The 12,418-nt window shown below is 37.4% G+C and overlaps 1 protein-coding gene across 1 annotated transcript in view; it reads left to right on the top strand.

Annotated features, from left to right (window-relative positions):
* Nucleotides 1-8,621: 8,621 nt before the first annotated feature.
* PDCD1 (programmed cell death 1) overlaps nt 8,622-12,418 on the top strand; it is a 128,760-nt gene continuing 124,963 nt past the window's right edge. The window contains exon 1 of the mRNA XM_044070906.1: nt 8,622-8,831. Coding sequence (XP_043926841.1) covers nt 8,762-8,831 — 70 coding nt within the window. The 5' untranslated portion in view covers nt 8,622-8,761. The remainder of the gene's footprint in view (nt 8,832-12,418) is intronic.

Consider the following 12,418-nt stretch of genomic DNA (forward strand, 5'->3'; position numbering starts at 1 on the left):
GGTCATTAAAGCATTGCTACTTAAACACAGAGCAACAGGCACTTTGAGTAATAAGCATAAATCAACAGTACAAAAATATGACAGAAACCAGACCATTCCGCAAAATCAAGGACAGATGAAAAGCCACTGTAGTACTTATGCAGTGTGTCCTCCCCATCCAAGGTAGATACAACTACTCCTTGCCTTGCTTGGACACATCCAGAGTCACTACATGGGGGAGTGGGGTGCAACAAGCATGTCATAATTTGAAATCTCTCTGGCTGACTGTGATGGCCCTGACACATTTGTCATACCTCTCAATCTCAAGAGCAAGAAATCTGGACAAAGCCATACACAGAAGTGGGACAAAGGCCCAAAAATAAGGACAATTTTTAAATATTGCTCTAATAAACCTAGAAAGATAATAGAATAGGTCTTGCATTAGTATGAATTTTCTGAAGGGTATAAAATCTGAAACTCAAATGTCTGTCATTTTCTAACTTCAGTCTTTAGTGATTTGTCACTAACTTGCCAAAAACACAACTTTATGAAAAATGGACCAAAAATGTGATGCAAAAATATAAAATAGACACACAATACAGCTGCTACCTGTCAAAGAAGGGACACTTTAATATTAGTACTGCTACCTTGAGCAGCTGACAAAATAAAAGAATCTACATGCATTTCAAGTAATCTATAACTTTGATTATTACAGTTATTTCTTAATTGTAAACCCTCCATGTTTTCTTCCAAAATTGCTATTTTATGGAGGGATTATTAGGGGGAAGAGCAACATTTTGAGCCAAAAATTGGGGACAGTTGAGAGGTTGGCTATGCCTAATTCTATAAAGCAATTTATTTGCATGTACCTCTCAACCTGTTAATGCAGTAAATCTGAACAAGGCCAAATATATTGGGGCACATATAAACAGTACTAAAATTGCTCTTGTATAAATTGAGACAGTTGATAGAACAGCTCTTACTTTAACATGCATTTTTCTGAAGGTTATGAAGTCTGAAACTTATTATTTAGTGACTTAATTCCTAAATGATTTGCCAGAAAACTACAAATTTTATGAAGAACAAACCAAAAATAAGAAGCAAAAATCGACAGTTGGGAGGTATAGTTCAGCTGGGCCTGTCTGAGTTTGCTGCCCTTCCCCCCTGACAAAATAATGGTTGAATGGAGCCTCTGCAGCCATTCCAATGAACCATTACTTGGCTATTTCACTCCATTTACCATAAACACTAATGTGCATACTGCTTTACTTCTATGATGAGTTGGACTTCATTTGAAAGTTTTATTTTGTATTTTACAGCACAAACACTAAGTCATTTGTTAAACAAAGCAATGCAGTCTCACAATGAAAACTTAGCATTAAAACTTCTCTGCCCTTGAAACTCACATTCATTGAAACAGCATTGAAACCCACATTCAAAGAAAATACATTTTGCCAGTGACAGATAAAGATTAATTTTGGGCTGTTTTCAAATCATAGGCTCCTTGCATATGAAACATACATGTGCTCTTTGATACACCTTCCTCATTGTACTAAAATTATATTCCTTGTACAATACAGTACACTTGTTAGAGGGTGTTTTAAATTTGTTTTGAACATTTTTCCAGTAAGCAATGAAACAAACCATATCCACCCATAATGGCAAAACGGCCCAGTTGAGAACATTTATCATAAAAAAGTCTACTCAGACTTCCACAGTCCACCATTATTAGTAAATATACACAATTCTACAGTCCACCATTATCAGTAAATATGCACAATTCTACAGTCCACCATTATCAGTAAATATGCACAATTCTACAGTCCACCTTTATCAGTAAATATGCACAATTCTACAGTCCATTATCAGTAAATATGCACAATCTCTGAATTAAGTCATCTAAATAATTCCACATTAAAGAAATCTGTAACTAATGAAGCGGTTGCTGCTAGCAATCACCTTTATATTTCATGGTTTCATCGAAAAATAAAGTGTCTGTTGCCCCTCAGGAATAAATTGCCTATATTACATTAAAAAATGATAAGCTAGTAATAATATTGCAAGAGGAAATGGATGGCAAACTGATAACAGACTCATAGTATCTTCACCAAGGAGAACATTCTCAGTACGGCAGCATCCACCACTTGTGGGAGTAGAACCCACAGCCTTCTGCATCAAAAGCAAGTACACAACCTGTTGTGCTATAGTATTAACTAGGCAATGCAGTAGCACTAAACTTCTATTCCCCTGCAGCTCTCAGCTCCTTGTAAAATCTACTCAATACTCAACTGCATCTCAACTTCGCAGCTCAAGAAAACTGGAAAAAGCCAAAATGTATTGGGGTGAAAAGCCCAAAAACCAGGGACACATTAAACATTGCTTGTATAATCTTGGAAAGTTGCTAGAATAAAATGTTGTGTTGCCACCATACATTTTACTGCCAAGGTCCCTGAGCAGAAAACAGTCAGAGTAACATACCACTACGCCACATCAGCTGTTTTGTAAAAGAGAGGAAGACTGAAACTTAAATGGCTATCATTTAGTGAATTCAGTTCTCACCATAGCTGTCAACCTCTTAGTACAAAACACCTGGACAAACCCAGTAATGAGGGAATACAGCCCTCAAACATATTCAGTGAATTCAGTTCTTGCCATAGCTGTCAACCTTAGCACAAAAACCTGGATGAAGCCAATAATGGGGGAATGCAGTCCCAAAAATAGGGACAAATTTAAAATATTCATCTTATAAACTTAGAAAATTGCTAGAAAAAAAGGTTGTGCTACTATGTATTCTGAAGAACATGAAGTTTGAAATTCCAATGCCGGTCAATTTTACTGCGGACAGAACAAAAACAATTTTCAGCAGAGACGCAAGGATTAATACTGCAGACACGTCTTTGTAAAATGGCAGGGCACCAGAGCAAATCCACACAAACACAGGGAGGAGATGCAGACTCCACACAGAAGCCACCCCAACCAAGAATCAAACCAGAAAACCTATAGCTGTGAGGCAACAATAGTACCACTGCACCCTCAAACATGCAAGGAATTAAACATTCAGAAACCTGAAGTCTGAAATTTAAATGCCTGTCAATTTTACTGCGGACAGAACAAAAACAATTTTCAGCAGAGACGCAGGGATTAATACTGCAGACACATCTTTGTAAAATGGCAGGGCACCAGAGCAAATCCACACAAACACAGGGAGGAGATGCAGACTCCACACAGAAGCCACCCCAACCAAGAATTAAACCAGAAAACCTATAGCTGTGAGGCAACAATACTACCACTGCACCATCAAATATGCAAGGAATTAAACATTCAGAAACCTGAAGTCTGAAATTCAAATGCCTGTCAATTTTACTGCGGACAGAACAAAAACAATTTTCAGCAAAGACGCAGGGATTAATACTGCAGACACGTCTTTGTAAAATGGCAGGGCATCAGAGCAAATCCACACAAACACAGGGAGGAGATGCAGACTCCACACAGAAGCCACCCCAACCAAGAATTAAACCAGAAAACCTATAGCTGTGAGGCAACAATACTACCACTGCACCATCAAATATGCAAAGAATTAAACATTCAGAAACCTGAAGTCTGAAATTCAAATGCCTGTCAATTTTACTGCGGACAGAACAAAAACAATTTTCAACAAAGACACAGGGATTAATACTGCAGACACGTCTTTGTAAAATGGCAGGGCATCAGAGCAAATCCACACAAACACAGGGAGGAGATGCAGACTCCACACAGAAGCCACCCCAACCAAGAATTAAACCAGAAATCCTATAGCTGTGAGGCAACAATACTACCACTGCACCATCAAATATGCAAGGAACTAAACATTCAGAAACCTGAAGTCTGAAATTCAAATGCCTGTCAATTTTACTGTGGACAGAACAAAAACAATTTTCAGCAGAGACGCAGGGATTAATACTGCAGACACATCTTTGTAAAATGGCAGGGCATCGGAGCAAATCACCACAAACACAGGGAGGAGATGCAGACTCCACACAGAAGCCACCCCAACCAAGAATTAAACCAGAAAACCTATAGCTGTGAGGCAACAATACTACCACTGCACCATCAAATATGCAAGGAATTAAACATTCAGAAACCTGACGTCTGAAATTCAAATGCCTGTCAATTTTATTTAACATTTGTTAATCAGGACAGTCTGACTTGGAACAAAAAAACAATTTTCAGCAGAGGCCCAGGAAGAAATAATGCAGACATGTCTTTGTAACATGGGAGGACACAAAAGCAAACCCACACAAACACAGGGAGAATATAACAGACCCCACAAAGAAGGAACCCCAGCCAAGAATCAAACCTGAGAACCTGCAGCTGTGAGGCAACAATGCTACCAGTGCAACATCAAATAAAAGCAAACCCACACAAACACAGGGAGAAGATAACAGACCCCACAAAGAAGAAACCCCAGCCAAGAATCAAACCTGAGTACCTGCAGCTGTGAGGCAACAATGCTACTACTACACCATCAAATATCAAGCATTGCAGCATTTACAAACCACAGATATTATGAGGAACAGATCAGATCGAATATGAGGCAAAAATCTGCAATTTCTTTACAAATGGTGGTGGGTAGGGAACTCAAGTCTTTAACACCTGCATACAGGGTACGGGGTTCCAGCCTGAGGTATTCCCTACCACACCACCATGAGCACCTGGGGCATTTTCACACACACACACACACACACCCCCCTCCAGTATAAAAGTACCAATTCAATATAAACTAGCACCATACACAAGCCTCCAGTATAAAAGTACCAATTCAATATAAACTAACACCATACACAAGCCTCCAGTATAAAAGCACCAATTCAATATAAACTAGCACCATACACAATTGTAAAACTAACAAGCGCCATACACACTCAATATAAACATTGTAAAGGTAAGAAAGCACCGTACACTTACCTGTCTGATCCCAAGCAAAGCTCCTTCCCGACGAGACTGCCCGTGCAAATACTCCAAAAGACCCGCGAGATCCAAAGCTCCTTCCCGACGAGACGAGGCTGTCCTGACTGCTGCTGTTGCAGTCTGGACCCAACACATAATCCCAGTGAGTCTGTGCACTTTAAAAGTGCACAGACTTCTCCTTGTGTCCCCCTATGGGGACTGCCGGACTGCCTGGAGCATGCGCATAGACTGACAGTAGTTGGGACTACTGCGCATGCGCAAAGTCTGTGAAATTTGAAAAATGTTTTTTTTTTCTGTTTTTTATTTTGAGGGGGCTGCAGTCCGGCAGTCCGATAGCACGGGCCGCCCCTGAATGATCCTTTGTTCCATATGACTTTCTTTTATTGCTCTTTTGTTCTACTGCCATAACTGAGTTTTCTTCCAAATGACTATAAACTCTGTCAGCATCAATCCCCGTGTATAGCTTATATGTTTCAGTGTAGATAGAGGTATGGAAAGTAAAACAGAGGGGAAAAAGCAGGGTGGTGAAGCTGTTAGCGAGCCTTGTAGGGAGTGATCTCTTATGATCATAGCCTAGCTTGGCTTTAAGCTATTGACTAAATTTACCAGGTAACATACTTAAAAATAAACTTTAGTATTGACCACTGCAATTGCAAAGTTCCTCATCTTTATGGAGGCAGAGGCTCAGGAAAGTTCTTATGACCTTACAGCAGTGGTATCAGCTTGCATACATTCCCTATGTAGACATCCTTATATGCAATAACTGCTTTCTATGCAGTCATCCCTTAAAGTATCTTCTGCCCTTGCTAAATGTTATCTCAGGTCAGCATTTAACTTATATATATATTTATATATATATATATATATATATATATATATATATATATATATAGTTTATCACATTTTCACTCCTCTCTCTAACACTGCAGCTTTATGTCCTTATCACATCCTTTATTCGCACGTTCGTTGTTATTTATATACATAACTTCAAGATTGTCATTGACATTAATTATCATTACATCAATATTTGCAGGTTTTATGCAAGAAATGCTTCTTACACACTTTCATCACATTTGTCTGTAGGATATGAGTACACTTTAAACATTTCTCCTCTTCAACATTAATTATTCAGTATAATACAATTTAGTGTACCAAGTCCCCCATTTCACTTCCTCTCATCCTGTATTCTTTCCTTGTACTCGATCTTAATATGTCTGGGTTGCAGCACATGCTCATATCGGAGCATTCCCTATATGTAATCTGTTTTGTTTACATTGTGTGCACATGATGACAAGCACCTTTCCGTGGTCATAAACACTATAGCTGGCCACAAATAGGTGCTCACAACCATGTTGGCATGATGACCAGCATACATATTTGATAAGCGCTACTGCTCATCACACTGACATGCTTACATTGTGGAGGTGTAGAGTGAAGCCTGCACAGTTTTTAATGAATCCCAGGAAATGTGTTGACACTAGATAGCAAACAAACTCAAGATAGCTAGAATAATGAAAAGTAATCCAGTTCTTGTGTAACTTACTTTAGAGAAAGCACATCTTGCAGTACAAGATAAGGGCTCTTTAAGCCCAACGATGATATTTACACATCAGGTACACCTGAGCATGCCAGAATTTATAATTACCTTTTGGTATCCATGCAACACTCATTATGCAAAAATGCTAATTTTCAAAGACAGGCCAGGAAAACTTCTAGTAACTTGATACGTTTTGATGCGTTTGAAAGCTGCATGTATTACATTCAGAGGTAATTAATTCATTTGCATTTTTTTTTCAGACAAAGGAAAATTGTTGTGTAACTCTAGCATAATATATCAATGAAATAGTCAATATTTCCTAGATGGTAGAAAATAACTATTGTAATTACATTATGGTACAACTATTCCTGGTTCATAGGTAGGCTAAGCAAAAATATTTATATTTAATTAAAATTACCTCATTTTGAAAAAACATTACATTTCCATATGTTATTAATATTGTGCCCCTCTCCTATATCATCCGTATACTTCAAAGGCATGCTGGTAAAGGCTTCATCACAACTTAAATTATATGATATCTATACTTTGGCTCTCAGAGACAGAATGTGTTCATTTGTTTTATTTTTCTTTTCTTTTACACTTTGTTAACCAAGCTAATCTCACTAGGAGAAAGACCTTTTTTAAAGGGAGGCCTGAAGTGGCATTTATACTGACTGGCCTGGAATTTAGAGAAATGTATGGCCTTCTGGCTCTTTGTCAGTACAGTCAAATGTCATTATTTGATTTAAATGCACAGATATAATGTGCAAAAACATTATTGGGGATAGCTACTGTATTTTTAAGGGGATCCAAGTTTTAATTAATTCTTAGGTATTCCATATCACTATTGTAAGTGAAAGTATATTATCATGCTATTTAACACATCCTTCTAAACTCATCATTAGATTCTGCTCCCATAGATGATTGTACATAATAATCAATAATAAGAAAGAAAAACAGAATGCAAACTAGCTACTGCATTTCACACAACAATTATCTGTCAGAGATTAAAAGAGAGGTGCAACAATTTTGAAAAATGAAGTTGTGGCAATATAATATTTTACTGGTTGGTTGTATCCCTTGCTACCCTTGAGGGAATAAGACAGATGACTGAACAGAATGCAATTGGAAGTCATTTCTTAGTGACCATCTAGTCAAATCTATTGTGTCTGAATGTTGCAGAAATAAAAGTCCAGTTGGTTAACTACTTGTCCATTATCTGCACAGAATCAGTGTATTTAGGGTTAGAGCAGGGGTCTGGGCTATCATAAGATTTAATCCTTAATGTTGCTGTTAGGTCTAAGGTTAGTTTAATGGTTAGAATAAAAGTTAGATTAGAATTTGGTTTTACCTTAGGAATAGGTTAAGGTTGTATATGTGCTAGGATTAAGGTTGAGCTTATGGTTAAGTGGTGTTGTTTCCTACATGAAGTATATATTGCAATGTTTAAATGTATGTTTTTCTGGCTACCTCCTCAGAACATATGTTCTTCAATAAATGAGATGTTGATACTGGTGCACATGGCTCAGTTCATCAGGCCTCTGTCTAATCATCTTTCAACTACAGTCATCTAGTTTTGCAAGGGACAAAGTTCAGGACAAAATGGGTTGCTGGGCTTTCTAAGGTTGGGGATCTCTGCCCTGAATACAATCTTTCCAGCAGCCTTTCATCTGAGGATCTACAACAGTCTTTAGATACAATCCAAAGTGGAGTCTACTTGACAAAAATATATATACCATAATATATCCATAACATTCATTTGGTATGTTTCCATAGTCAGAAAGATGAGCAAATGGGCAAAGCAGACTCATGATGCCATGAAAACAAAATGCATGTTTTATGGTCGAGTACCATTAGTTGTTTCATTTTCACTGTTTAGCTTATCAGAATTTTTTTTCTTTCAAAATGTTTTTTTCTGATTCTGTTTAAAACAATATGATTTACATTACAGTGGTGCATTAGCTGTTTTAAAAAAACACTAAAGGTATGTTAATACATTTCTGTAAAACCTCTAACTAAGAAGACAAAACTGATACTATGAGCGCTTAGAGCAAAACCTGGCATTGTATGTGGAAAGTGTTAATAGATACCTCCCCCACACTGAGGTAAGCAGTCGCTTAGAGGATATCCCTTTCAGTAGTTGCTTTCTCACACAAGACAGGTGTCGTCCAACAAGAATGCTTCGGTCTGACTTTCGTTGAAGTTGTCATTCTCCTGATTGTTGTGTCCTGGCAGCTGCTGACAGAACTACCGCTACAGTCACACACACATGTACATCTGACTGGGGTTACTGTCGATATGAAGACTGTGTGGTTTGTAGGACAGTGCACTCTGACTCTCTTCCTCCTCACCACGCATGCTGAAGCAGGTATTGTATTTACCTCTTGATTACTTTTTCATCCTTAAAAAAACAAAAAAACCCCAGAAGAAGCAGGGTTCTAATATAAAAGGCTATACAAAGTACTAGTCAAAGATTAGCCTAATCCAAGGTACATGACTCAGTTTCTCTGGTTGTTAGCTGATTTTCTTAATCTTTTTTAGTTAAGTCTGCCTGTATGTCAACACACAATTATATATAGATTTTTTTGCATATTTTGAATGTTTATTTTTAATAACTTTAAACATTAACTTCATGTGATATTTTTGATGCAAGTTAGCAGCTACAAATAGTGAAAATTTCTATCTTTCAACAATAGCGTTATGTCTCATTTCCTTTAAGTATTACGCATTTTTTAAATAATGTTGTTTCCCTTTTTATTTCTAATGTTGCTAGATCTTGCACAGTCTTGTAAATGTTATCAGCGTAGCGGAGTCTTTTTCCCGCTGCTCCTTACCAGTTTATCAGATTTTCTGATGTTAAAGCATTTTCCTGTACTTTATGACATCACATTTCTCAATTCCTTTCATCAGCCACCTGCTTTTTTTTTTCTTGTCATTTTTGTACATTATAACAAGAAAAGTCAGTGAATAAGAAAGTATATGAAGTGATGACGATTAACAGCTTTGCTCATGTTTAATGCCTGTTCTGCAGTTTCAGAAAAGACAAATGCTTTCAACAGCTTTGTCAGTTAGGAGCAGTGTGTAGGCCTTTCTTAGTTAAAATGACTTTGGCCTCATTTGGTGACATCACATTTATATATCAAATATGATAAATATTTGGTTGTACATAACTGCTTTCATTAAACAAATTAAAATAACATCACAGTACTGACAATGTACAAAACAAAGTGATGCATAATTGATGTATATTTATTTAAATTCTGTTGAGTCAGAGCAGCACATCTAACTAAAAATATTCTGCCAGGTGCATCTTGTGAAGTTACAGTGTTCATAAACACTCTTCTCAAACTTATTCAGTGTTCTTCAGATATTCACAACAACAGATAAGTAGCAAAGCAGCAGAATAGAGCAGATACCTCTGATTTATTTGCAGAAGACGAAGAAGGATGAAGACTATGCAAATGTCAGATTAGAGGAGCTGGTGACCCCAATAAGTTAAAATAATAGTGAAATCTAAGGAGAAGCAGGGCCAGGGAGAGGAAAATACAGTTAACACAGAAACCTACAAAGACCCAGCAGAGCTAAAATGTGCCTGTATTTCTGTATGAGAGGTGAGAATAAAACACGGCTGTAGAAAAGTTAAGAGAGCCACTTCCAAAGATTAAAATAATGAAAATAAATGGTTACTCATTCCACAAATGTGCATTAGAATCGGAGAAAGAGGCCGTAGTAAGGAAGACGGAATGTAAGAATCCATGAAGTTCATTGATAAAGAAAAGGAATGTAACTGTTCTGTGTGTGTGTGTGTATGTGTGTGTGTGTGTGTGTGTGTGTGTGTGTGTGTGTGTGTGTGTGTGTGTGTGTGTGTGTGTGTGTGTGTGTGTGTGTGTGTGTGTGTGGACGTGTATGTGTATGTGTACCAATGTGTTGCCTAGAAGGTAGCAATAGCAGATTTATAGGGTAGGTTAGGAGTGTAAATCAGAATGTGTCTGTATGTGTGTGTGTGTGTGTGTGTGTGTGTGTGTGTGTGTGTGTGTGTGTGTGTGTGTGTGTGTGTGTGTGTGTAACAATGTGATGGGGACAGCAGTAGGTGGGGGTGGTGTGTGTGTGGTTGTGTGTGTGTGTGTGTGTGTGTGTGTGTGTGTGTGTGTGTGTGTGTGTGTGTGTGTGTGTGTGTGTGTGTGTGTGTGTGTGTGTGTGTGTGTGTGTGTGTGTGTGTGTGTGTGTGTGTAAATAAATGTGATGGGAGCAGTAGAGTAGAGGTTAGTTAGAGCAGTGTGTGTGTGTGTGTGTGTGTCTGTGTGTGTGTGTGTGTGTGTGTGTGTGTGTGTGTGTGTGTGTGTGTGTAACAATGTGATAGGAGACAGCAGTAGGATATTTAGTTAGAGAGTAGGTCAAGTGTGTGGTGTGTGTGTGTGTGTGTGTGTGTGTGTGTGTGTGTGTGTGTGTGTGTGTGTGTGTGTGTGTGTGTGTGTGTGTGTGGATATACTGTGTGCACACATAGCAGGGGCAAGACTATATACAGAAAGGAAAAAGAAATACATAGTAATTAATAATCTAAGTTTGCACAGTCTTTAACACTGACATGAAGTATTAAGACAAGAGCAGAAGCATTTCTATGTCTTCAGGGCATCAAGAATTTTGGATGTATAAACTGCACTCATTAATGGGCCTAATATGATCTAACAATTTTTTTTCAAAAAGGTTTTCATTTTTAAAAGGTTACCTCATTCAGATATGCAAACATTTTCAGTCTACGTTCACCATCTCCCATTTCTGAAGAATAAACTTTTACCTAATGATATTTAGTAACAGCAAAAGTATTAAAAGTGTTGTGATTTTGAATATCTTATTTACAGTAATGTTGCTTCCTCTGTATTGTTACTTTACAACTTTCCTGTGTAAGACATGACTGCTTAATGGATAGCATATTCATAACTTAAAATATTAGTGTGAAAATGACCTCCCCCTGGAGTTCTAAGTTTTGTTCTAAAATTTTCAAACATTTATAAAGCTGTTTTCTTCAAAATGTAAACTGTTTTGTTTACAGTAATTAACAGAAGGATCTGTTTATGAATGGAATGACACATTTAGTCTAGACAGTATGTCAGAAATATGTGTTGTCATTAAAACAAAATACATGGCCGGTGGAGAAGCATGTACTAATGGTATCATAGTCCATTTGAAACTTGACCAATTGAAGGGAACAGATCTGTTTGACTCAGGCTGTGCAACCTTATAGTAAGAATTATGTAATAGTGGGGCTGGGGATGCAGTGTGATTTTTTTTTTTCTTAATTTTTTTTTAGTTGAATGACTTTCTGTAGTCAGTTATTTTATTTTACCTATATATTCAGTCATCTTTTAAATGGCTGGTACTCTGGGTAGGATCCAGCCAAAGCACTACACATTCTATAAAGGGAAGTTCAGTAAATCTTTAAAATGTCACCTGCAGGGATTCAATTTGTTATGTTTAAATATGAGTGCAGAAATGTCACATAAAAACAACTGGGGAAGCATAAAACAGTATAATTTCAAGTTATTTCTGCTAGCAAGTAATATTCTTATAATCAGCTAATAATACCTATCATTCATAGTTGGCCCATAGCAATGACAGATCCAGATGTGCATATGAAAGGTAAAAGAGGTGGAAACAATGTTTCTCCATCTCAACCCCCACACAGCCATAGAGTTTGTTACCCAGCATACATACATGGAACACAATAAGGCTAACCTCAGCCACAAGGACAGTCTTCCTCACTGTGGAGATCACGATGCATGAGTCACCTCCTCAGTTTCATTTTTAATGTTATCGTAAACATGTTAAATACATTAATGGAAAAATATCCCTGTGAATAGCTTTTCCTGCATGGTTTTGTGCATTCTATCATTAGAGTCATAAAAATATCAGATTCTATTCAAATGGTGAATCACAGTTAAGTCTCTTTATTTATTT

This window comes from Protopterus annectens, chromosome 4.part1 (genome assembly GCF_019279795.1).
Source record: "Protopterus annectens isolate FY-2018-M chromosome 4.part1, PAN1.0, whole genome shotgun sequence".
Classification (NCBI taxonomy): domain Eukaryota; kingdom Metazoa; phylum Chordata; order Ceratodontiformes; family Protopteridae; genus Protopterus; species Protopterus annectens.